Source organism: Erpetoichthys calabaricus, chromosome 16 (assembly GCF_900747795.2).
Source record: "Erpetoichthys calabaricus chromosome 16, fErpCal1.3, whole genome shotgun sequence".
Classification (NCBI taxonomy): domain Eukaryota; kingdom Metazoa; phylum Chordata; class Cladistia; order Polypteriformes; family Polypteridae; genus Erpetoichthys; species Erpetoichthys calabaricus.
The window spans coordinates 73,218,258-73,245,798 of record NC_041409.2 but is presented as its reverse complement, the minus strand read 5'-3'; the positions used below and the strand labels follow the sequence as shown (position 1 = coordinate 73,245,798).

General features: G+C 44.1%; 1 protein-coding gene across 6 annotated transcripts in view; it reads left to right on the top strand.

The window, feature by feature from the left end:
* The first annotated feature begins 2,664 nt into the window (after positions 1–2,664).
* The window catches only part of trim9 (tripartite motif containing 9), a 46,102-nt gene continuing 21,225 nt past the window's right edge, over positions 2,665–27,541 (top strand). For 2 of the 6 annotated variants that reach the window (XM_028821930.2, XM_028821928.2), the window contains exons 1-3: positions 2,666–3,701; positions 24,513–24,608; positions 27,135–27,257. In XM_028821930.2, coding sequence (XP_028677763.1) covers positions 2,856–3,701; positions 24,513–24,608; positions 27,135–27,257 — 1,065 coding nt within the window. In that variant the 5' untranslated portion in view covers positions 2,666–2,855. Of the gene's footprint in view, positions 3,702–24,512; positions 24,609–27,134; positions 27,258–27,541 lie in introns of all 6 variants that reach the window. The other 4 variants (XM_028821932.2, XM_028821931.2, XM_028821929.2 and 1 more) reach the window with 3 other exon arrangements.

The window sequence follows — 27,541 nt, the reverse complement described above, 5'->3', positions numbered from 1 at the left end:
CTCGTCTGTTCCCTCTTGGTTTTCCCCTATGCTCCTGACTTGGTCTTCATGTGAAGGTGGAGTGAACTGTGACAGATCTTTTAGCTGCCAAGTACCTTCCTAACATCAGACTGATGATCCAATAACCCATTGAACTTGATGTTCAGAGGTGAGTTGATCAAAGGGTAATAAAAGTAGAAACAGCCAGGATGTCAGAGAAAAGAATGGGAAGCCAAGAATGGAGCATCTTGGTGGGAAATTGCAGATGGTGAAGGGCAACTAACCAGTTGGAGGGTCTCCGTGGGGCAGCAGGATTGGTTTGGATTTGTTTGCTGTTTCAATTATAGTTTTGTATTCTCCCTGTGATAATTTTTTCATCCTGTTTTTGATCCATTAGACAATTTATTTTTGTACTAGCTATACTACCCATCAAGATGGGTTAAAATCTAAGTAATCAATGTAGACCTCAGCGTATTCTACATTACCTTTTGCAGTGCACCATCTATTGGAATGTATTTTGTAATGTGTGTAGTAATAAAATGCTTTGCATTCGTCATCTCATCAGATGGCGCATCACAAACATGCATTTTATTTCTACAAATGTTTGCGATACGCCATCTGTTGAAGTGACAAATGCAATGCATATGTCTCTGTTGTATGCCATTTAGCATGGGATTTGTAAAAGCAGTGTTAATGTTGGTAATGTGTTATTTTTTGGAATGCATTTTATTACTCATATGTTTGTATTGCACCATCTGTTGGAATGAAAGGGACATAGCAAACAGGCAGACACACTGATACACAGACACCCTGACACTTTTATTGAGGTGGATTGTTGGCAGTATTTGGCATTATATGACAAAACACCTGACATCCAGCACCTGTGCCCGGGAGTAATGTTTTCCGGCATTCACAAATGGGCTGTGATGTCCAATGAACAGAAGCAACAAAACGCATCAAGAAAAAGGGACCTAAGAGCTAGCACATCCAGTGAACGGAGGTTCCTAAATAAACGATCACAAACAGACAGACTTCGCATTGTACTGTTGTGCTTGTTTTAATAAACGGGTACAGTACTAGTATACTACATATATTCAGAAGGGGGAACTGAAGGGGGTGGGGATACTGAGAGAAGCCAGCTATATAAGCAGCCCTGTGAACAGCATGATTAGGGGTACAGATATTGCATAGTGCACATGCATTTTATTCCACGCCAACCTGCTGCTGAGCACTATTGGTCTGTGTATGTGGCTGCCAGTTGAACCTTGGGTATGGACCCTGGCCTTGGGTCAGCTCATGGCTAGTATGGCAGTCAGGTTGCCTCTAATCCTGGGTGAGAAGAGAGAGGTGGAGCAGGCTGGCAGCCTGTGTGTGCGCGGGTCAAGGGGACAAAGCTGCGGCACCATGCGCTCCAAGCTGAAGTCCTGGCTGTGTTGAGTACGTGTCATTGAAAAAGACAGAGATCTTTTTTTAGAGCTACACCAGTGGTCTGACATAAGGTGGCTGAATCCATTCCTCTGACTCTCATGCACCCCGGTTCTTTACAATATATACGGTATACACATTCTCTCTATGTATATAGTAATGCTGAACATCCTTTAATCCAATTTAGGATCACAGGAGAATATGGTCTCTGCTGCAGAAAATGGCGCAAAAAGGGAATCTAGATGGACACAAAGCATGCAAATTATTACTGTAAGATTCCTCATTTGGTGTTTAAATCTGAGTCATAATAAGATAGGGGTGGCACGGTGGCGCAGTGGGTAGCGCTGCTGCCTCGCAGATGGGAGATCTGGGGACCTGGGTTCGATTCCCGGGTCCTCCCTGTGTGGAGTTTGCATGTTCTCCCCGTGTCTGCGTGGGTTTCCTCCGGGCACTCCGGTTTCCTCCCACAGTCCAAAGACATGCAGGTTAGGTGGATTGGCGATTCTAAATTGGCCCTAGTGTGTGCCTGGTGTGTGGGTGTGTTTGTGTGTGTCCTGCGGTGGGTTGGCACCCTGCCCAGGATTGGTTCCTGCCTTGTACCCAGTGTTGGCTGGGATTGGCTCCAGCAGACCCCCGTGACCCTGTGTTCGGATTCAGCGGGTTGGGAAATGGATGGATGGATGGATAATAAGATAGTTTATTCACATATCATAAAATGATTTACTTAAGTTATCCCTTCAGGAAATCTCCAGCCTTTAGGAACAGCCAACTGGTTACCTTAAGTGAAAAATGAAAAAAACAAGCAAATACGTTGTGTGTGTATGTATGAATATATATATATATTCTCTTCTTTGTTTCTGAGGTGTCTTTCAGTTATTATTTGCTTAAGCATTTAACTATCGGGATGACAAACGCTCTACAGGATGAGTGTTATTGCTACTGAGGTTGTCCTTTCCCTGTTCAGTGAGACTCCAAGAACCCCTTGGGTTGATGGAGGGTACGCTTTTGCGGCATGCGGTCTTTCAGTCAAATGAATGAAAGAAAAAATGAATGAATGAATGAGAGGACTCGCACATCGTAGCCCTTTCCTCCCGCGCCTTGGAACCGCCCCCTAAAGCCGAACCAACCCCCCCTTCATTGTAGTCGCTTTGTAACCCACAACTGTAGCACTTCGAGGGAAAAGGGGCATCCCTCACTGACAATTGAATCAACGAATGGCAGCAGCCGAGCTTACGTGTCTCTTGAGGACGTTGCGCGTGGGCGGGTAAGCGCGTGCCTGTCGGGTTAGGTTGTGGTACGTATATATGCGCGCTCTCGGACAGCAGGACATTGTGAGCGCCGCACTCGCAAGCGGTAAAGTCGGGACCTTGGAGAGCTCCTGCAGGCGACGCTCTCTCTACGCCTCATTCCTTGTTGTCTGCCCGAGACAGTCCTAATCGCCTCAGCTACCGATGGAAGAAATGGAAGAGGAGTTGAAATGCCCGGTGTGCGGTTCGTTTTACCGGGAGCCCATTATCCTGCCTTGCTCTCACAATATCTGCATGGCGTGCGCCCGCAACATCCTTGTGCAGACCCCAGATGCGGAGTCTCCACGAAGTCGCCGGGCGTCGGGCTCGGCCGCTTCAGATTACGACTACCTGGACTTGGACAAGATGAGTTTGTACAGCGAGGCGGACAGCGGCTACGGGTCTTACGGGGGCTTCGCTAGTGCACCGACCACCCCTTGCCAGAAATCCCCTAATGGAATCCGGGTGTTTCCCCCCGCCGTCCCCCCACCTGCACATCCTCAACCCCAGCACCATTTGCTTCAACACCCCGGATCCTTGCCTCCTATTCCTCGCAATTCCTGCATCACCTGCCCGCAATGCCACCGCAGCCTGATCCTGGACGAGCGGGGGCTTCGCGGCTTCCCCAAGAATCGGGTTCTGGAAGGGGTGGTCGACCGGTACCAGCAGAGCAAAGCAGCGGCACTCAAGTGTCAGCTGTGTGAGAAGAGCCCCAAGGAGGCCACGGTCATGTGCGAGCAGTGCGACGTCTTCTACTGCGAGCCTTGCCGCATGCGCTGCCACCCGCCAAGGGGTCCGCTCGCCAAACACCGCTTGGTGCCTCCTGCACAGGGTCGGGTCAGCCGCCAGCTGAGCCCCCGCAAAATCTCAACGTGTACCGAGCACGAACTGGAGAACCACAGCATGTACTGTGTTCAGTGCAAGATCCCTGTCTGTTACCAGTGCTTGGAGGAGGGCCGCCACGCGAGCCACGAAGTCAAGGCACTGGGGGCCATGTGGAAGCTCCATAAGGTAAGAGAGCAGCCATTCATTGCCTTTTCTTATACAGCACCTTGGTGCGAGGTACATGTTTCAGGTTCGAGGTGGAATGTAAGGAACTGCCTTGTTATATGCTATGGCACCCTTGATACATTGGCACATCTTTATGTGTGCTTCAGTAAAGTGTGAAAGCTGCAAAGGGTATGATATATAGCGCCTTTTTGTGCAGCGGTGCATGCTTTTGTCCAAGTAGAAGATAAAAAAAACTTGGAGACCTGATAGAATACAGCGTCATGTAGCACTTCATAGTACTGGGAATATTTCAGTATCCTGGTGAAGCTGTGCCAGATGAGCGCCATCATCCTGTTATATGGCATCTTTTTAGGTGGTCAAAAGCAGATATGAGTCTCAACCTTTCACACCATAGGCAAACGCTAAGTAGATTTAAACATGCAGGTTACATAGCACCTGCATCACTGTTGATTCTCTGTCTGTTGGGCACAGAAAGGTTGAGTTTGACTGTGGATTGGGCTGTAAATCAGTGTACAAGCACTGGAAAGTAGAAGTGTTGGAGTCGTATAAAAATAAAAAAAAACAATGGGAACTCATAGATGCAAATTTGATAGCACCTTGTGATGTTGAGGTGTACGACGAAAGTCAAAGATGAGCAGTTCTAGGCAGGAGGTATAGCTAATATTTGACAAAATTTTGCAGGAAGGTTATCTTAGTCTTATCTAGCGAGGTACGCCATCCATCTGAAATAAAGGGTCTAGTATTGTTTAAAAAGAACAAGTGAATCGCTAGTAACTAGTAAAATATGGATTCACTCTACTGCCATCTATCAGTTCCTCCACTTTTCAACCTGCTTTTTCCAGTCCAGGGTCACAATGGGAAATTAGCAGAGAGCAGAAACCAACCACTAGGGTGATGCCAGTGCATCAGAAAGCACACTTGTGTAGACACTCACACCGGGCCAGTTTACTATCACCATTTGGCTTGTCACAGGTCTCGTCTTTATCTAAACCAAATGTCTTTGTGTGTGTTTGGAGGAGTTGTGATTTTTAAATAATACAGGTATTTATATTTTTCTTGAGCTTCAGTAAAGTTTTAATTTACTATTATGGACAAATAAAGTATCTATCTATCTATCTATCTATCTATCTATCTATCTATCTATCTATCTATCTATCTATCTATCTATCCTACTGACGTGTCTGTCTGTCCTTTATCTATCTGACTGTCTATCCATGAGGAGACCAACATGAACAGTAAAAAAATAAATCACATTCTCCCCGCCAGGCCAAATACTGCAAGAAAAGAATGAAATGTTCATTGAGCATTGGTTTCTTTTTACTGGCTGTAAGCTTTTAATGAGAAGTTAGAGAATGGTGTAAGATGCCAGTTTGTACCAATCATCCTGCATGCCAGCTGTGAGCTAATGCCATGCACGGAGTTATAGAAGGTGAAACCATCAAACTGCTGTTGCCTTATATAGCACCTTCTAGCTTAAACAGCTGGTGTTTCCATTTTTCTGAATTTATTTCTATGTTCAAATCAATCCACTGCCTGTCCAGTTCAGTGTGGCATGAGGAAGGTTGCCTGTCCCTGCTACCACCCTTGGAAGGATGTAGTGCCCGTCCATCAGAGTGCGCCCCAAAGCCTAATCTAATCTTACACTTGAATGCCCTTTGGATCTGTGACTTTATTCCTGTTACTTGCTTGATTTTAATGATATTTTTTACCAGATTGCATCACAACACAGGCCCATGCTCTAAATACACCAACACCGGTCTGGTACTTCTGGCATGTCCTTGCCATCCACTGTCAAAATCGTTGGGAGCAGATGCAGAGATTGCGGCAAGTCTTACTAGAATCCTTCCCGAATCCCAGCAGATTTGTGTTCTGTGTAATGCTGTACTCAGTCACTCCTCCATTTTTAAAATTGTTATTCCCTTCAGGCACTTTGGCTTAGAGCCTCAGCTTTCATTTTTTTGCACTCATTTTGATAAAGATTCAAAAAAGGAAGATTAAAGTGCATAATCTTGTTTGTGTTTAATTAGAAGTTTTCTCCAAAAGTCTCACATGTGATTTGCTATTATGGACATTTTCAAAGTATTCCTACTCCTGTTGGTTATAAAATTTAGTCTCTCTTATGCCATTTTCCACTGCTACACTAATTTGTTTTTCATTCAGTATTTTAGTATGGATTATTTTTTGATTCCTATTTTGAAAGCACTATGCACAGTGAAATTTTAAACAATGTAAAAGTATTGATGAGCCGTTTAACTGCATGGCGTCACGTACATCTCTTGCTAATTTTGGTTTCAGCACTTCTCCTTGCAGAGATCAGTCCAAGTTCCCACTGAGCTTTTGTCTGAAAAGGGGTCCTCCTCTATCAGGACAGAACACCACCTAAACTCCTCCTCCTCCAAGCATTCCCCCCCATTCCCCTTGAAGCCTGAATGAGGGGTATTGGTGTTGATGGACGGACACCTCGAGTTAGCGGTCAGGCTGTTGTCTGCCTTCACCACAACAGGGTGGACGAGATCGCTGTTAATGTGTGTGCACGGAGGCAAGTCTGCTGCCGGTATGGCTTTCCCAGGGGGGGACGAGGGTGGGGGGGGGGGGGGGGGGACACATTCCGTGCGTATGGAGTTGCCACAGCAACATCGATTGCGTCTTCTCTCCATGGCGTTGCAGGCATTGTTGCATGTTTTCATTAGATTTGAGATGGTTCTTTTTCTTCCTGTTTCTTAGGTGGGTGGGTGTCAACCATAATGGGAAGATCCTTAAAATCGCGTGCACAGTTGTGTTTGAGAAATGAGCACTGTGCCCTGGGAGACGCTTGGCTTTGTCACTCCCATTCATTTGCTCTCCCATTCACTGGCTGCCTTGGTGGGACGGCGCTCGCTGAGCTGCTGTGTGCGCTGCATTATTAATGCTCTCTGGGCTCCCCTGCAGTTGACTGCTGGATTTTCTTTTTCTTTAAGGAAAGCTGAAGGGGGACTGGAGAGGGCAGCAGGGTGGGGTTTGTGATAAGCAGTGGCATATCTCGCATACAGAGTGCCAGCTACCAGGCCTCGATCAGCAGCAGTGTTTTTGGGGTGGGCAAGGAAGGTCTAATGGCCACTACTATAGCACAGGAGTGTCACTAATATTCCTCAGAAATCTGAAAGCTTTCATGGAGACATGCATGTCCTTGTCTCTTTAGGGACAGTGATGCCTTTTGGTTTGGTGTGATCAGGTGATCTGCTGGGCTCGTTTAGCCACATAACATAATTTCCAAAATCATATTAGTTGTGTTGTATCATGCTTGTGTAATTTTCCATCCATTATCCAACCCGCTATATCCCAACCACAGGGACACGGGGTTGTGTAATTTTTTTATTTTTAAATCCCACCAATGTCTCTATACTATTACAAGCCTATCCAATTCTCAGGAGCAGAACAGGAGCTAACTGCAGATGGGAATGCCAGTCCATTACAGGCTGCACCCACTCTCTTGTGTAATGCTAGTCTATACACACTTACACATACAGTACACATGTAAAAGTCCCATTGGGCATAGTGAGTACATGTCAACTCCACACCAACAACAACAACCTTTATTTCTATAGCACATTTTCATACAAATGATATAGCTCAAAGTGCTTTACAAGATGAAAAAAATATATAAAAATAAGATTAGGCAATACTAATTAACAAAGAATAAAGTAATGTCCAATGGCCAGGAAGGACAGAAAAATCAAAATCTGCAGGGGTTCTGAAGCCACGAGACCGCCCAGCCCTTACTAGGCAATCTAGACACTAAGCTACGAGTTCAATAGTGGTGGAGCTATGAGGCAGCAGAACTAACTGTTATCCATCCATCTATAATCCAACCAGCTATATCCTAACACAGGGTCAGCCAATCAAATCCCGGGCAGGGCGCCAACCCACCGCAGAGTTAACTGTTATGCCACTTTGATTTGCAAAAGGTAGAATAATGTGAAGTAGGCTCATGTGGCTGATAATCCATCCATTTTCTAATCAGCATATTCAGTTCAGGGTCTTAGGAGGCCGGTGCCTATCCCAGTAGCTATAACCTCAAAGCAGGGTGCCAGTTATTAGGCCATTAAATGGTGACACTTGTGATGGCTGTCAAATTAACTGGAATAAAAGAAGTCCTGCATCACTGGACACTTCTGACTCAGGCTAGCATTTGGAGCCCCTCTACCATTCACATTTCCCTGTGTGTGTGTGGCTTTTTGTGCCGGTTCTGTGGTTCTCCTCCCACGGGGGCACATTTTAGATTGAGTGGTGTTTCCATATTTTCCCCATCAGTAGTTAGTTCAGGAACATACACTGCATTGAAATGACATCCTCTACTTCACAAATCCACCCACACTCAAGCAACGCACATCCAAGAACAGTAAGTATCAGTTAACTTCATCAAAATATTATTACGGTTAATAATAATAATTCTTTATATTTTTTATAGCGCTTTTCTCACTACTCAAAGCGCTCTCCACACAGGGAGGACCCAGGAAGCGAACCCACAATCTCCTTACTGCAAAGCACCAGCACTACCACTGCACCACCTGTGAGGATATGGGGGTTAAAAGATTCACTTGTAAGAAGAAAACAAATGACAGATGAAAAATTGGGATGTCAAGTGGAAATGATGGAAAGATGAAAGTTAGGCATTAAGAATGCTTTGGAATGGTGGGGCTTTTATATAGTACTAGCTGTGTAAGCTCATCTTGTAAAAAGCATGGGGTCCTAGAAACTATTGAAATTGTCAGAAATAAAATTGAAATGTGGAGATGTCAGGTATTTGAGAGGAACTACCTTGGGCGTCTCTCTCCTAGGGTTCGTTATGCTGACGTGCTCGCCTCGCTTGTGTATTAGCGGCGGGAGGAAAAGTAAAAGGGATATCGTTTTGCCGATGTGCTTGTCTCGTCTTGCGTTAGTGATTGTCTCTTTTCTTGGCGGTTTTACTTTGGCAACAGAGTCACTTTCTTCTTCCGACTCGTTAATTGGGACCGCCTTGCCCGCTCTCTGAGCTTCATGCTGTAGTAGCCTCACACTTCCGGGCCGGGCAGACAGACACACACGCACTTCCATGTAGAGACGGTTAGTTTTCTGTTTCCTCAGAGGAGGAGCCCTTACCCCGACTCCACCTGTCACTTCCGGACAGACAGACACACACACTTCCACACCTAGACCTTTACAGTGGAACCTTTGTTTACAAACGTCTTGGAACACGTACAAATCGGTTTAGGACCAAAAAGTTCACCAAACTTTTGCATCTGTTCACGACCACACACTCGGTATACGAACAAGCCAGTTTCCCTTTCGGTTTGTGCGTGCCGATGATTTCCGCACGCGCACCTGTGCAGCAAGCGAGAGAGACACACACAGACACACGCGAGAGAGAGAGAGCGAGCGAGAGAGAGAGAGGGCTGGCCGCATAAGGGCTTGTTTTTAAAGAGACAGATTCCATCATTGTTTTAACCTCGTTGTATTTAATGAAGACTTTTTTCTATTGGATTTTAATCTCCACTTCACTTCTGTTTACAGCGATCGGTTCGTAGCCTGCATTGTTGCAATGTTACTTTTCTTGGTTGTTTATTAAATTACGGATTTTTCAAATGTTCATTTTTTTCCCTGTGCTTAAAACTCATTAAAAAAAGTGTTTTTAGCAAGCAGTTTGTAGCTCTATGGCGCAAACTCTTGCAGTGTTAGTTTTCTCTGTTGTTCAAGATTTTCTCAGGGTTATTCAATGTTTTTACATTTAGTTTACTATTACGCTGTACATTCTATGGTATAATTAACTATATTTGTGCTTAAAAATCTTTAAAATAATATATTTACATACAGTTCGTACGGTCTGGAACGGATTAATTGTATTTACATACAATCCTATGGGGGAAATTACTTCGGTTCACGACCAAATCGGGTTACGACCAGAGTTTTGGAACGAATTATGGTTGTGAACTGAGGTTCCACTGTATATATAAGATGAGCCAGTGGGTGAAGTCAGGTTGGGTTTAAAGGTATTCTCACTGGTCAGCACGTTCCAGACTGGAGGTAAATATTTAATACCTGGCCCAGTCTGCACTATACATGTACACCATTTCCACACAGGCGTAAATCCAATCAGGTTTTATGATGCTGTCCAATCCAAACCACAGAATGATAATTAAATGGCAGTTCATTTGAGTTCAGAAGTTGAATTTCTCTTTGTTAACAAGTAAATATTTTGACTTTTACTCTGAAACATGATAACTTTTGACTTTTACAATGATTGCAAAGAATATGTTTCACGCTGAAAATTTTACCAAAGCTATAGTAGTAGGGCGTTGTACTGTGTTAGTCATTATGGATGCAATAAGAAGTCAAGCAAAATGACCCCTTTTAGCTTGTATATTGTAATCTGTTCAGTTAGCCAATGAAATGTGTCATTTTGCTTGACTTCTCATTGTACCATAGCTGTAGTAATATTTTTGTGTCAGGTGACATACAACTTCCTAATGAAAAGTTTGGATATGTTTACAAATGCAACAAATTCTTTGTTTTCGACTTACTGTAAAATATTTGCGGATGAACAGTACAGATGAATCAGCGCACCATGTGATGTAGTGTATGCCTGCGAGAAAACACACGCACGTCAGGTATTGACAGAAGCATGCAGACACATTCGTCTTCCAGTACTGGCCCTAGCCCCCTTCTGTGTCCCATTTAATTTAGTCCCACTAAGCTTAGCAGAATGGCCATATTGTCAACAGTATGCTGACAGGCTGCATTGCCATGGACTGACACCATGAAGCATCTCTGTTTGAAGATCTGTGCTGTGGTGTGAACTGCTGGTGACGAGCTATTAACCCACAGCATCTGACTTAGAAGCAATCTCTTTGGAGTGTGAGCTAAAGGAGTAACTCCTTCAATGGGCCGTGCAGAACCTGTCTCTGAATACTGTGAGCAGTGCGCATCCTGGCTGATCTCTCACTGTGTCAGCCCCCAAATTTTCTGCATAGCGCTGTCACTACACTCTGCCGCATCCATAGTGTAATTCCCATCCTCGTCGCCAAGTGAATTGTAGTGGATTCATACCATGAGGCACCTCTGTTCGAAGATTTGTGTTGTGGTGATTTGTGAACCCACAGCGTCTGATTCAGAAGTAGAGTGAGTTAAAGGAGATGCTTTGTGGTGTGAGTCTACAGCAATTCACATGTCAACTCGGCCCTGGCCAGGAGTGGAGTCCAGTCTGCTGGAACTGTGAAGCAGGAATGCTAACCACCGGCCGTCATGCCTAATTAAATAGGCATTAAAGTCAAGCCAGGGTTCCTGCCTGACTCATGTTTGAAGTGCTTCATTTTATCCTATTACCATTCATTGTGTTCCATTGTTTTTTTATAATACTCTTCAGTTCATTTATTAATTCTTTGATTATGTATTATCTGTTAATTTATTGTGATTGGTTATTATTTAGTATCTAATCGTGTCCTGCAATTCTCTCATTTTCCTTGTAATTTATGGGTAAATCCCAAAGAGTTGATGCCACAGGTCCATCACATTTAAGGGACTGCCCCCAACTTTACAAAGGTAAGCTGGGACTTGAAGTCCAGTGCAGTTCATTTGAATATGCTCTGGTGGAATTTGTTGATTCAATTTTTGCTCAAGTTCTTGAATTTTTGTTGCTGTTTCTTGGATCACTCCTCAGGATTTTTGATTTGGAGCACGTTTGTCTTGGATTGTCCAGGATTATTTGCATTCAATTAATACTCCTTTTAAATATGTTTTCTTGTGACCTTGCTCTATGCAAGCCAAGAGTTGATGGTGATCCTCTCTCTTGCAAGGCATTTTGAATGTGTTTTGGGCCTTTGAGAATGAAGCAAATTTTTCCCTGTCATAGGCCAAAAGCCAGTCACTCAAGTGGAAGCTAAGCCGCTATTTGGTGCACCTCTTCTGGGCAAGCTGTTAGGATTCTGGCCTGCTTCCCTAGGTGATTCTGAGGGCTTCACTCCATCTTGGTTACTTGTGAGCTAAATCACAGCATCCAGATGTTTTCTTGTAATCTTGGTGGCCTCTATCTATAGGTTTGTGCAAACAGCTCTGGGATTGTCCAGAAGTTTGTAGACCATCAGCTCACATTCCAACACCTGACTGGAAAGGACAAAGAGTTGGGCAGTGAAGGGCATTAGGTCTGTGAGTGTGCCTTTGTTTTACAGTTTTTTTGACTCTTACACATTTGGTGAACTAGTGTGTGTGTGTGTGTGAGTGTGTGTGTGTGTGTGTGTGTGTGTGTGTGTTTTAACAAATAAATTAACATAGCATTTGGTGGACTGTTGGGGTGGTTCATCCCTATTGTGTGTTGCTCATCATTCAGAAGCAAGTATAAATGCTTTATTTGCACTACACAGGCTCAGTTCTTGAGGGTTTTCAGTCCAATTCTCCATCATTTTACCAGCTTCTTTTGCTGGTGATGTTTACTGGGAACTGCAGACCGGAGGGCACACTGCCTGACTTTGCTGGGAACAAGCATTAATTGGTTGCCCAAATGTAGAATGCCACCCGCTGGGTGTCTGTGAAGTCTGCCATTTTAAAAGCTGTAGATAATATCCCTGCATTGGTCCATGCACGGTACACAGGGGGCCTCCACTCATGCTGACATGTCCCCACTTTTGTTATCTTACTACATGTTATCCTTATTTAATGCACCTTCTGATGTTGCTAATTATAAGAGTTGAATGATTTACTCCTTTGATGGCGGTTGCCTAGTAGATCAGTAGCTGCTGCTGCAGCCTCACAGCTCTAGGGACCTCCGACTTTGACTCCAGGCTTAGTCATTATATGTGTGAAGTTCTCCTTGTATCCAGATGGTCCTTCTGCTCTCCATCTATGTCTGAAAGACATGCTGGCTGGAATGATGAGTGAGAGCAACCTGTCATGGGGTTTGCCTGTATGATGATGCCAAAGGTGCCAGCCCTGTGACTTCTATAATAAAATTAGCAGCTTTAAAAAATGGATGGAAGGCTTAATGGATGATTTCTCTGGGGTACAGAGGTACATTAGAGCACTCTAGACGAGAACAGGCCATTCAGCCCAACAAAGCTCACCAGTGCTGTGTACATCAACATGACTTTGTAAGGCTAAATGGGTGGGCAGACTTCAGGCACTCATTTTGGAAGGCCATTTTGCATACATTGTGCTTTCTGTGGTACACGTGTATTGAGTATGATGGCTGTATTGATCACATCTCTCTCGAACACAAACACAACACCTGATTGCACTCCTCCAGGTGGGTCAGTAGGCACCCCATCTCACCTGTCTCAGGTCTGGATCACCATCAGTAAGTTCACCAGCTTTAGTTTTAAATGCCAACATCTCTAAATGACTGCTGGTTCAGAGGTGGCCAGAGTTCCTACTCTGTTCTCACTTTCATGATATTGTGATATAAGTTGTGCTTGAAAAGTCTCACCGCCGTTCTGCAGCAACTCTGCTGCCGCCATACTCCTGCTACTCTTACTTCACATGGTGATATCCCATGACCCTGAGATGAGCTCTGTGGCTGAGGGAATTTGTGTTTCTGTACTAAAAGCAGTATAACGAACCCAGCTCCTCAGTTGCTGTGGCTCACACAGTGGACGTTTTGGTGTGCATTTTAGGTTAATTGGCGACTCTTCGTCTCCTTAGCATTAGACCCGAGCATCACTTGGGCTGTGAAAACTGTGTTAAAAGCGTTAGTCCCGAGTGTCACACTGGCAACTGTATAGATGCATCTCATGTAAGCAGTAGACCTGAGGATTACTTGGGATGTACAAATGCTAACAGCGTTAGTCCTAAGCATTAGTCAGTCAACAGTGTAGACGTGCATTACATACTGTAAGTGTCAGGCCCGATGTTGCCCAGGCAATGGTGTAGACACGACTTCTCCAACCTTATAATGGCGTCTGGTAAGAAGTGTTTCTCACCAGCCCAGGTGTTGCACACTCTTGACAGTAATATGAACAGTGATGTTGAGGAGCCTCTCATCAACAGAGATGTCGTCAGGCAGTGAAACTGAAATGGACAGTGAAACTGAAAGTTACTCTGATAAATCCAAAAGTGACGCTCATGTTGGGTTTCTGTTGACCAAATAAATTCAAATAAACCAGCACCACCTTGTTTTGATTTTGTGGGGCAGCCAGGAATAAAAGTGAACGTTGACAGCCAAGATCCATTATTTACTTGAAGTTATTTCTTGATGATGACGTGAATTTAATGATGAATTGTTGTTGAGGCAAACCTTTACGCTGAGCAGTGTTGGGTAAATGACCGTACACCAAAGCAGTTTCCCGTTCAAACAGATGGGAGCTGGTAGCTGCTGATGATATCTGGTATTAGCATCATCATTATTATTATGTATTATTCACTTCATATTATTCATTATTATTATTTGTATCATTATTATATTTTTTACACTTCTGACTTGGATGTTTTAGCGTTTTGCACGTTTTACAGTAGAAAGATGAGATTTAATAAAAATGCAATTTTTGAAACCAAAAAATGCAACAGTTGTTACATTTTTTTTTTTGGAGAAAAAATGTAATGCTAAGGAGGTTAATAAGCTCATTATTGGTTTATGTGAAAGTGAGCCCTCTGAGGCCTGGTCCAGGACTCAATCCTGCCTTGTACCCGATGCTGCTAAGACAGGTTTCAGTCTCCCAAAACCCTGAGTCGGAGAAAGTGTAAGTACTTCTTTTAAGAGCATCACGTATCTTGTCTGCCCTCTTTTACTTCAGGTGGGTGCCTAAATGGTTCCAAAAATGCCCACTAGAAGGGGGAAATCCTGCCATAAAGCCCTGGCCTGATAACACAGAGGAAATGTAGAATCTTTATTAAATAAAAGATTTATTCTCAACAGCAGTGCTCTGAAATAACATGAAGCTCCGTAGAGCACAAAAAGGCAAAAGGAGGAATTGCCTGAAAAGACAAAGACAATCTAATGCAAACAAAGTCCCAGTATGAATATGAAATCCAGGGCAAAGTTAGGGAACAGAGCATGGATTCAGAAAAGCACAAGAAAATATTCACCAAATCCAAGAATGAGCGCTTTTCCATGAACTGCCAGGAACTGTGGGAAACCCTCATTTTCAAAAGGCCGAGGGCAGTTTCTGGTGGAGATGGGCAGGTGGTTCCACTTCTTGGGGAAATAACTACCCACAAAACACATGGAACATAACAGAAGATACATAGCTACATAGAAACTAAGTAAAAAACAATATTAGCATAAACAAAAGAATCAAATTTGAAATTGTGAACAACCTGACTTGTGGTGAGAAGAGGCTTACAAATCTGTGGCTTAAAAAAACAAAGCTGGGTATAAACAGCAAACAAACAAACAAACAGATTCTATTGCTTTATAAACATAGAGATAAATCGTATTGATATCCGCGTGACAGCACTGGGCCCTTCTACATGACACTTTATTTCTGTGAGATGCCCTTTCAGCCACCCCAGGACTGTTATGTGTGTGGTGCCATCAGTGCTCGGGCTTCTTCACTGACACTCCACAGCTCCCAGTGCTAAACCCTTACTGCACTGGGCTGGGAGGATCATGATGTCAAGCTGACTGTCCTTTTGTCTTTGTGGAGAGTAGCAAGGAGAGCCTGACTCAAGCTGTGTAGAGACTGCCACCAATTCCTTTTGTTGTTTTCCTCTTTTTACTCATTTGTAGATGCCTTTGCTCAGTCACCGTCCCCCACTGCCACTTTCTCATGCCCGACTTCCCCCTTTGGTTTTTTCTTTTTCCAGCACTGTTATGCGAGTCACTTGCTGATGATTAGAGTGGGATATGTCGCCATCTCTGCCCTTCTCTTTTTTTCCACCCTGCTGCTTTACTTACTTTTTGCTCCATACTGCCTCATTTCAAAACGCCTTGTTCTAGTGGTCCTTCCCTCATTTGTGGCGGCCATGAAGATGACTGCTCCAGTTTTGCAGTTTTGTAGTCGACTCCATCCTTTATGTTTACTACTCATTGACCGAGCCAGCCAGCCCCCACTGCCACATTGTTTGCATTTTATGAGGTTTTCTTGGTTGCTGTGGTAATGCCCTGTGGGCCTGGCTCAGATGGCAGTGCTGTGCGTGTGAAGGGCAAACAGAGGCAGGGACTGTGGATTGAGCTACTTGTGTGGCTTACTAACTCCATTTTCTTTCTGTGCCATTGCCTCTTAGCTTAGCTTATTAGGTCCATTTTGGGCTCCTCTGCTCACTGAAGTTGGCATCAGCCACGGTGATGTTGATTTTGGTACTGGTCGGCTGGTTTCTTCTCACTGCCTATCAGTGTTACAATACAGCCAGGGTTTAATTTAACCTTTTTGTTGATTTTATTTTAAACTTTTAGCCTTTGGTGGGCAAAACCTTTTTTCATTTATATGCTTTCCACCCACCTATCCAATTTGTGCTCCATGTCAGAGTTACAGGGGCAGCAATCTAAACAAAGATACCCAGTCATCCCTGTTCCCTGCCACCTCCTCTAACGGGATATTGAGGCATTCCCAGGCCAGCCGAGATCCAGAGCGTCCTGGGTCTGCCCTGCAATGTATATAATGTAGGATGTAGACCCATCATACTTACCTGGCAGGGGAGATACCATAGATAGATAGATAAATAGAAGATAAATAGATAGATAGATAGATAGATAGATAGATAGATAGATAGATAGATAGATAGATAGATAGATAGATACTTTATTAATCCCAAGGGGAAATTCACATACTCCAGCAGCAGGATACTGATAAAAAACAATATTAAATTAAAGAGTGATAACAATGCAGGTATACAGACAGACAATATCTTTGTATAATGTTAACGTTTACCCATCCGGGTGGAATTGAAGAGTCGCATAGTGTTGAGGAGGAACGATCTCCTCAGTCTGTCAGTGGAGCAGGACATTGATAGCAGTCTGTCGCTGAAGCTGCTCCTCTGTATGGAGATGATCCTGTTCAGTGGATGCAGTGGATTCTCCATTATTGACAGGAGCCTGCCAAGCGCCCGTCGCTCTGCCACGGATGTCAAACTGTCTAGCTCCGTGCCTACAATAGAGCCTTCCTTCCTCACCAGTTTGTCCAGGCGTGAGGCGTCCTTCTTTATGCTGCCTCCCCAGCACACCACTGTGTAGAAGAGGGCACTCGCCACAACCGTCTGATAGAACATCTGCAGCATCTTATTGCAGATGTTGAAGGACGTCAGCCTTCTAAGGAAGTATAACCAGCTCTGTCCTTTCTTACACAGAGTATCAGTATTGGCAGTCCAGTCCAATTTATAATCCAGCTGCACTCCCAGGTATTTATAGGTCTGCACCCTCTGCATACAGTCACCTCTGATGATCACAGGGTCCATGAGGGGCCTGGTCATCCTAAAATCCACCACCAGCTCCTTGGTTTTGCTGGTGTTCAGGTGTAGGTGGTTTGAGTCGCACCATTTAACAAAGTCCTTGATTAGGTTCCTATACTCCTCCTCCAGCCCATTCCTGATACAGCCCACGATAGCAGTGTCATCAGCGAACTTTTGCACGTGGCAGGACTCCGAGTTGTATTGGAAGTCCGATGTATATAGGCTGAACAGGACTGGAGAAAGTACAGTTCCCTGCGGCGCTCCTGTGTTGCTGACCACAATTTCAGACCTGCAGTTCCCGAGACGCACATACTGAGGTCTGGCTGTAAGATAGTCCACAATCCATGCCACTAGGTATGAATCTACTCCCATCTCTGTCAGCTTGTCCCTAAGGAGCAGAGGTTGGATGGTGTTGAAGGCGCTAGAGAAGTCCAGAACAATTAAACTCAAGTTATTAATATTTATCTTGTTTACCATGGTGCTGAAGGATAGGTGTAACTGTAATTCTTACAGCACCACTGCCTCTGTCCAAGTGGAAGAGGGATCGGTGTAGCATGTAGATGATGGCATCCTCCGCTCCCACCTTCTCCTGGTATGTGAACTGCAGAGGGTCAAGGGCGTGGTGGACCTGTGGCCTCAGGTGGTGAAGCAGCAGCCGCTCCATGGTTTTCATCACATGCGACGTCAGAGCGACAGGCCGGAAGTCATTCAGCTCACTAGGATGTGATAACTTTCGGACTGGGGTGATGCAAGATGTTTTCCAAATCCTCAGGACTCTCCCCTGTTCCAGGCTCAGGGTGAAGATGCGCTGTAGAGGACTCCCCAGCTCCAACGCACAGGCCTCCAGCAGTCGTGGCGATACTCCATCTGGACCCGCTGCTTTTCTGGCACAAAGTCTCCTCAGCTCTCTGTTTACCTGGGCTGCTGTAATTCTGGGTTGGGGGAAACTCTCACCTATGCTGGTATCAGCAGAAGGATGGGTGGAGGGTGCAGTATTTCGAGGTGAGAGTGGGTTAGGGTGGTCAACCTGTTAAAAAAGTTGTTCATCTGGTTTGCTCTCTCCACGTCTCTCTAGATGGTGGCACCCCGCTTCGAGTTGCAGCCAGTGATGATCTTCATCCCATCCCACACTATCTATTTATCAGTCTACTCCTGGTTGAACATGTCCGAAACACCATTGCAGGGAGGCGTCCAGGAGATATCCCAGTTAGATGTCCGAACTACTTCAACTGGCTCCTTTCAATGTGGAGGAGCAGCGGTTCTACTTTGAGCTCCTTCTGAATGACTGGTGCTCCTCACCCAATGTCTAAGGCTGAGCCCAGCCACTCTGTGTAGGAAGCTCATTTCTGCCACTTGCATCCATGATCTGGTTCTTTTGATCACAACCCAGATTGACCACAGATGAGGGAAGAAATGTAGATCAACTGGTAAATCGAGAGCTTTGCCTTTTGGATCAACTCTGTCTTCACCACAAGTGACCAGTACAACGTCTACATGACCGCTGACCCCGCTGTGATACACCTGTCAATTTGTGGCTTTAGATTTGATTTTGAAGTTTCCCTCCTTTTGTTTAACAAAATCTTTACTTATTCAAAGGATTATTATTCTAGTTTATGGGCCAGGGGTTTTTATGTTTATCCTCTCTCTTTTCCTGGTATTTTGACTTTAAAAGCCTACAATTGGCCTTGTAAAAGCCATAATTCCGCATTTTGCACTGGGGCCAGGTTGAGCCAACACTTCCATTCTTGAGGCTTGCACCTTTTTGTTTTTGAGTTTGGTGAGCAAGCAGAGAGTTCACAACAACCAGTGCCAGGCTGTTGTCATCTGCTGTGATGTGCCAGGCTGATCTGATTCCCAATTACGCAAGCCTTCTGTTTTCTCCGCTGTATTTGGTTGTTGCACTACATGGCTGTCTTTTCTTGGTGTTCTTCAGTGATGTGTCACGCTGTTTTCTCACTTTGCCGTCATGGTTATTGTTTGCCTGATGTAAAGACGCCTTTTCCACCTGCTCCAGGCTGCTGTCTTTCCTTGATATGTCAGCCTGCTCCGTTTTCTTGTTCTACCAGGCTGCTGACTTCATCCTGACTTGTCAAGCTGACCTCTATCATTAGTGTGCCAAGCTGCCATAGTTAGGATGGTGTAAGGCAATTACATATCTTCTCTGATGATCTAATTTCTCAAAAGATCACAGAGGCCAGCTACATTAATATTAGAAACTGTAAATATATCCAGTAAAGAAAAAGACTGAAGAGTGAATTAAAATTCAAATGAAGACAGCTGGCTTGGACTAAATGTGGTGACAGAGGCGTGATGGAAGTGCAGATGTTGCTTGACTGCACCTTTTAGAGTGATGCTGTGCTGACAGCTGCAGAAAAAGATTTCGAGTAGGAACTGAAAAGATGCCAGACTGGGGGGAGTTGGGGGGGGCGGGTGATAACTAAGGACCCCCACATTTCAAAATGTGTGTCTTGTAAGCTGCCTGTCTGGACGCTGATGTAACACAGACTGCTTTCTGCCGTGGTGCTCGCTGTCCTTCATCTTCTCCCTTCTTGTTTTGGAATGTTCAGCATGACATCTGCATGTCTATAAATCAAACTGGAGCAATGCAGAGACTCCAAGATGCCACAAATATTATTTTCTTTTCTTGTCTGATTTTTAAAGCTTTGTGTGAAGGCTAATGGAGCACTCTTGAGCTTTCTCATACTTAAAAAGTAAATTCCAGGGGGGCCACTGTCATAGAAAAGGGCATCTTTATTATACAAGCACAAAAGGGAGTGAATAAAGAGTAGGTAAGCAGCGTGGCGTAGTGATTATGACTTTGGACTTCAAACCCTGAGGTTGTGAGTTGAAATGCGGCTGCTGCCTGCACCGTGTGTGACCCTGAGCAAGTCACTTCACCTGCCTGTTACTCCAATTGGAAAAACAAAGAAATGTAACCAATTGTATATCAGACGTTGTAAGCCACCTTGGTTAGAGGCTTCATAACAAACTGTGATGTCTGTTTGGGCCTTCCTATAAAGTCTGGCTCTACTGGCATGGGGCTTACTGCAGTTATAAGTCGGGCACTCCTTTTTCTCACCTCCTGTACATTTTTCTGTCCAAGTCAAGGCATTTCCGTAAGCCGCCTGACAGCAAGGAGTTTTGGAACTGCAGGCTGAGATTACTTTTGCGGTAATCACGTTAACCATTTCTGGGCCAGGAGTGTCCTCTGGGAATCCTGTATCTCTGAGCCCAGCTCTTCTTTAAAACTCCTGTCAGCCCCAAAAAGTATAATGAGTAGGACATTCGTTCTGCTTGGTGAGCTTCAGTCAACTTTCATTTTTTCCTCCATTGCTATTCTCTTGAGCCATTTGTAATGTCAGGTCCATTTTATGGCCCTATTCATATTCTGCTCCAGTGCTCATCCCCATTGGGCCACTGTGACATGCAGCTTGACACCTTTGGTTTTGAAATGTTCTTCTTCTTAGGTGCTTAAAAAAATGCTTTTGGTAACACTTGAATGATGAGGTCAGTCTAGCAATAAACTGAGGGAACTGTCCAAAGTTGGAGGCTGGTCGCCTCTGTTGATAGGTGACATTCCTTTCCATGCATCCATTTTCCCACTTGCCCATCACTTTTAATGTCATTTGAGACTATAGACCATTGTGACAATAGAAGGCCAAAAATGGTTACTTGCCTTTATTGTGGCTACAAGTCATTCAAGAGCAGATATTTTTATGAGTCTCCTTCCTCCAATTACTGGAAGAGAATGTCATCGCTTAGTTGTCACATTCGCTCTGTCTGATTGTTGCAGCTTTCCAGTTTTTTGCTGCTTCATCAGGAGGCCGAGATTGAAAATATAAAGGAAGCTGAGCAGTAATTTGTTGAACTCGTTTCCATTTTAGTACTGTTATGTGTTTAGCAATTTAGTTTGCTTCCTTCTTGTAACCATAAAATGGCCAATGGTATAGCGTCGGTGGTGGGGGTTGGGCACCCAGCATCCTCCTGTAATGACTTCTGAACTTCACCCCCTCCCCCACACCACCCCGGGAGATCCACACTGACCTCGCGACCCACCGCCCCAAGCGCTCGGCTGCATATGATTGTGCCTTCTTCACACAAATACCAACCCCCACTCTCAACTCGGAGTGCAGGAATGCAGCTGTGGGCCACTGGCACACATCCTCGAGATGAAACCTATGCCCAGTGGTGAGTGAGAAAATCAATAGCCGGCTGGTTTAAAAGCCTGATAATTCATGATCTCTCGCCTGAGTATCATGGCATAAAGGGGCCGATCGATGTTCTCTTTCTGGTTAAGGGGAGAGGTAAGCATAAGGCGGGCAGACGTAAGCACAAAGCTTCACCTTTTAAACGTTTTTTATGTCCCTCCATCCTCCACCATTCCCACCTCAGGTAATTATTAATCGACTCCTCTGTGTCTAGAATGTTGGAACAATGATTAAAAAAGCAGGCTGCACAGAAATCATCCTGACCCTAAGAATTCAACTGACACGAAAGGTAAAGAAATGAGCCGCACTGTAGTATCTGCAGGATACTTCACCCCAAATGTAAGCAAAGGAATCCTGTGCTCTGAAGCAGATTACCCAGAAAATGGCAGAATGCCACCCCTCTGCTTGTTCTGCTAAGTTACTATCCTGAAAACTAAAGAATGTGCCCTCTGCATCCCATGGGGTTAAAGAGTATATGAGTCCCTGGGTCTTCCATAGCTTATCACCACAAACATTGAAGAATCTGACCCCTCGGCGTCATTGCCTGATCTGATTACATCAAAAAGTAAAAATAAGAGCCCACTCTGTGTGTCTAGCAGGCTACAACTGTAAAACCTAAAATGAGACTTCATCTTCTCTATCTCAAGAGAGGACAGAACCTGTCCTTGTCTCCCAGAAACTGAAAAGTAGGACACTTTGACGTCTCCTGTAGTTTACTGTACAAGTGCCTAACTTGTGAAAAACTAAAAAAGCAACCCCACTGTGTCTCCTCGGGGTTATCACTCTGCAGATTGAATATACGATCCCACTGTGTCTCCTACAACATCAACTCGTCCTTTAGTTAACCTGCCTAATCCAGTACAAAGCTTTTGGGCACCAGAGTGGGCACCACTGTGTGAACTGGCAGCATCATGGCAAGAAAAAGCCCTGGAGAGGGCACCAGTGCATTGCAGGGCACATTCGCAATTGGGGCCAATTTAGGGTTAGCTGGTCAAAGCCTATTTGGAGCCCTAGGTGGTGTTGTCGGACGTTGCCCCTTGTTGCCCATAGCAGGTAGTCAGTATTATTAGACTTCTATGACCTGAATGTCTCCCTGGATGTCTGGAGGGTACGCCCCTTAGTACTCAGCATTACTTTCTAAACTACAGCCACCCACACAGTAATCATCAGAGTTTGATGACCAAGAGAGGGGTGCCCCCCTTGGGTTTACTTTCATTAACAGCGACCACTGATTATCAAGTACACGCTCACTCAAAAGCACAAATGGCAGCCATTAGAGTGCATACTGTGAACATTATTATCTGCAACCTTTTTCTGTGGCCAGAGCCCATGTGTCTTCAGAAATATTAACTCTGTTCCTTTGTGCTCATACCGTAGACATTATCATCATACTTCTACGCCCCCTTGAGGGTGGTCCATAGTGTGCTCTTTCATAAATGGTGCCCTACGGATACTAGCGGATGCCTGTGTTGTGTCACCTGATGGATTACCGGTGCTGCAAACAAACGCAGCGATGTGCCAGGGGTACTGAAGTGGCCAGTTGTTTTACTTCACGAAAATAATAACAAATTCTGTGTCTCCTTCAGGTTTTTAACCCTGAACCCAAATAACGACATCCTTTGGATGTCTCCCACAGCTTACAAGCCTACACCGTAAAGAGAAAAAAAAAGTTTTATTACACAAAAGGTTAGAACCTTGGAGAACAAGAATGGAACCCACTGTCTTTCAAAGAACAATCCCTATTATTAAACGAAGAGTGAAAAACAGAGCTTCCTGTCTCCTGTCCCATATAGCAAATTATATACTGAAATTTAGTTATATTTCATAATTTACTTCAACATACTGAAAATCATTTTTTTAATGTTTTATGCTAGAAAAGGAAAAAAAAACTAGTTTATAAAGAGTTTACAACCTTTTCTTTAAAGAACAGAACCTAAAGGTTTCTCCATCTACCTCTCTGCTTTTGCCATACATCCTTGACACCAAAGCTAGAGGTGTCCAGCACTGCCAGTAACACACTGTGGTAGAGGCTTTGGTGTTCATGGCCTCTGTGAACTGGTGCGTAAATGGCAGTAGATCTGTCCTGTGGTTCCTACTTTTGCTGAACTGGCTGTTGTATCTGAAGTGGAGGACTTTTCTCATTTCTCCATGTGGCTGAGCTGAGAGGTCTAGTGAAGGTGTTACTTTTTGTATATCCTGTCCTCTTCCCCAGTATAACTGAACATATTGTTTGTGCAGATGTGTGAGCGGTAGGTAACGCTTATTTGCTGGCCAGGTGGAAGTGAACCCAAGAAGCATTTCATTATGTATGAGGAGTGCTTGTGGGACTCGTTTCTGCTTATTTAATTTACTGAAATGCCATTTTTCGCAAGATTCAGTGTGCCTAAAGGCTATGACTTTACACCTTGGCACATTGTGTGGCGCAAAAAGTATGTGTCCTGCCAGTTGGTTCTTGGGCAGCAAGAATTAATGATAATTACAACATCATGGCAGAACTTATGTCTGTCACGAGCAGGCATTAATGTTTGTGCCTAGGAATTAAATATAGCCAAGCCAAAGTTTGACACCAGCAAGAAAGTTGTACTAGCGTGTGAAACCAAAACACTTACTAGAAATCAAAGTCGAGAAACAAAGCAAGAGGGCCAATACCAGAATACTTAAAGACAATCACACATCAATGAAGAGAGTTTTGTTTTAAATTCCTTAATCTCGGAATGCCAGAAAATATGTGGCACCAACCTTCATACTGGCAAGCAACTGAAGTCACCCGCCGCACACTTCTGGCCAGTCTATCAGAGCAACAAATTGGTGACATTCACAGTGTAAACAATGAAAGATATTAAAAATATTTCACTAATAACCTACTGCACACACTACAGAATAGTTAATCCTATTATATTCTTCGAGTATCAAAACCTTAGTAAACACACAATAATGATGAAAATAACGCAGAGACAGAGTAATAAAATGCAAACAAAACTAGAAGAAAAGTGTCAGTGAAGTTAGATGTGCCCAACATCCAGAAGTGTTCATTACTGTGTGCGTGCTTGTGTGTGTGGTTAGGTGCCTAATGGTGTCTGGGAGTCTCCATCATTAATTGTCCCATGTAGTCAGCCTTCCTTGTGTTCAGCTGTTCACTCCCTAAACTCAGATTTCTTTAACCTCACACAGTCAACTGTGTGCACTGCATGTGTCTACTAAGCTAACAGTACGATGCTTGGTCTTTCTCTCATTTTAATAATGACCGACTAACTGTATGCTCTTTCCTGATTCCCAGGGACAACTCTCCCAAGCCTTGAACATCTTGTCAGAGCGAGCCAAAGAAGCACAGGAATTCTTAGTGCAGCTAAGGAACATGGTGCAGCAGATTCAGGTAAGGATTACACCCCTTAGCAGGAGAATGAGAGAAGATCATGACTCAAGCTGATCCCACCTGAGAAACCAGTAAGAGCTCATTTATACTATGGATGAGTGTGTACATCCCATTTGAAGTTCACTTGAGGACATGAACATAAGAAATGTAACAAATGAGGAGAGACCATTCAGTCCTTAGCTGTCTCAATATCTGATCCAGGTACTTCTTAAGCTCAAAATAAGTCAGAGCTTATTCCCAGGGTGCACACATTGAATGACAGAATCAAGAATGAGTAGATCCTGAAAAGCACTTTGAGGTTTTTCCAAATACACACTTGATAAAAGTGCCATTTTTGCCAGCAGTCGTGCCCTGTTGAATGTAAATCGATAAAACTTCCTGGTTAAAACCCAAAAAGCCAAAAGCATCATGAGGCCAAACTTTCATTGTACGTATTCAAACCAAAAAACCAAGCTCTAGCATGCACCTGCCCTTCTACTTTATAGGAGGATCATGGCCTCCCTGAGCTCAATATGGGATACCTGCATTACAGTGTGACAGGTGTACCACTCCACTCTAACTCCCCTCCTGTCCCTCTCCCTGAGGTGGGTCGTGTCTGAGTGGACACTTACTCCTTGTGAATAAAAGTAAAAAAAAAAACGATGAGTAGTGGTATATCACTGGTGACGCCTCAATCCTGAGCAGGGGCCGTCCATCTTGTTCTGTGTCTCTTCAGCATGACAAAGTAGAGGCAAGCTCAATGGGGTCTTCTTTCCCCCACTAATTTTAACAAGTCACTACCCTGTGGTTTCACTAGATAGTAGGCCAGGGACATTGGGGATGTCTTGTTTCCATTCATGTGTGTGACAAACCACAGCAAATCAGAATAGAAACATGCTGATGGGTGTGACCAATGAGCACGTTGTTCCATATAAAATGAGCACCATGAGCTAAGATGTTTGAATGGAGGATGTTACAAAACATAAACCAGAATCAGAAACCAGTAAGCAGGCAAAGGTTGAGCAATCAAACAAACATTATAAACGGAACAAAACAGAAATTGTAGATGAGCGAGAGAGAAGGAGGTGAGATCAGAAATCTGATGTTTTCTTGCTTTAATAACTGTTTACATTTTTGAATATATATTTCTTCTTTCATTTATTTTTATTTAAAATGCAGATAGGGGAGTATCAGCAACTCCTCATTCATGGAAAAAATGATAACTGCTACGTCATAAATGGGTGTAAGTGAAGCAGCATCGCCGCAAAAGGCATACATCCTTGGAGACCAGAGCGACTCTAAAGGCTATGTCCCATTAGATGACTTATCCAGCCATTTTATGTCATAGCCTCCATTTTCATTATCTTAATGAGTCAGAGGGAATCAGCAGTGTGTTCCCGTGAAGCCACTCTTATAATGTGACGTACCTAGTGACTTACCCCACTTATCCACAAGTCACGTCAATAAAATCAAGATTTTGGTGGGCTCTGCATGCATGAGTGCTGACAACCAATGAATGCTTATCCAGAAGTACAATGCATAGAATGCAGCAACGAGGAATAAGGAACATACATGTTGTGGACCTCACAAACAGAAGAGAAGCTTGTCTGTGTGATGTCTCGTATTTTACATACTACAACAGAATGGAAAAAAGAAAAAAATGGCCAAGATTCTGTCTAAACTCGCTGTACCTGTTAATCCTTGGCACAGCACCAGCTCCGTCAGGCAGCATGCAATTGGCTGTCATAAAAAGGGGGGAACATGACTGTGATGGAAGATCTGCACTTGGTCAGTAAATGTGACGTGGCCAATGATTTCCAGTTTTGTAAATTCACGTGGGTCTAGCGGATAAGATCAGCAAATGTGGTTGGCAAGTCTGACATACCCATGGCTAGAAGTTGCATAATATGACATCCAGTTGATACAAATAACTTGAAACACAAAAGAACATTTATTTCAGGGAACCATAGAGAAAAATTCTAAGGAGGCTAAAATGGTTACAAGCATCTGGTGTTAAGATGACTATGGGTGATTAGAGTTTTTGTAGTGTTGAATGAGATGCAGGTAAATTCCTTGGTACCTCTGGATCTTCTGAAAAGCTTGGTAAAGGACACATTTTTAAGAAACAATCAGAATGGAATGACTTCAAGTGCCTGTCTATCATATCTGGACTCATAGGGGACCTTAATAAGATCATGTAGAAGGCATGCTGTTGTTTCCAGAGATGGTCGGGTATGTGAGCCTGGAATGAGCAGAAACTTGTGAGCCCCAATCATGCCTTTCAGGGTCCCGTATGAGTAGATCTCCTATAAGCAGATTGGCGAGGAATCAGATCTCAGGCTGTACACACCAGGGGGTCAAGCTGAGTTATCCCTGAATAAATACCTGGGTAAGCTCACCTAATGAAAGCTAACTAACGATGAAAGGTGCAGGTCTTCAAATTTTAAACGAGCAGACCTATTTTCTGCACAGGCCCCTTAGAGGGCATCAAGGTTAGAGACACCTGCCACTGTTCCTCTCTTCTAGTCACCTTTCGCTTTGTCACAGGAGAACAGTGTGGAGTTTGAGGCCTGCCTTGTGGCCCAGTGTGATGCCCTCATTGACGCCCTCAACCGGAGAAAGGTACAGCTGCTGTCCCGGGTAAATGGCGAGCATGAGCACAAGCTGAAGGTATGTAGGATGATTGTATCACGTCCGTATTCTCATGTTTCAGAGTGCCAGGTGTGTCTTTTTGATTGTTCGACTGCAGTCCACCTTGCTGAACACTGTTTAGCAGTCTCTTTTGTGCAGTCTGCATGCTTCACATTTTTCACCAAACTTGTTGCACCATGAGCTGTTCATCACCAGTAAGCTTGATCAACCCCAGCTTAGCTTTTGTGTCCTCTCTTTACTGCATCATTCCCAGTTCCTATTAATGTTTTCATCTCCGTTTCCTGTTTGAATTTATTCTAATC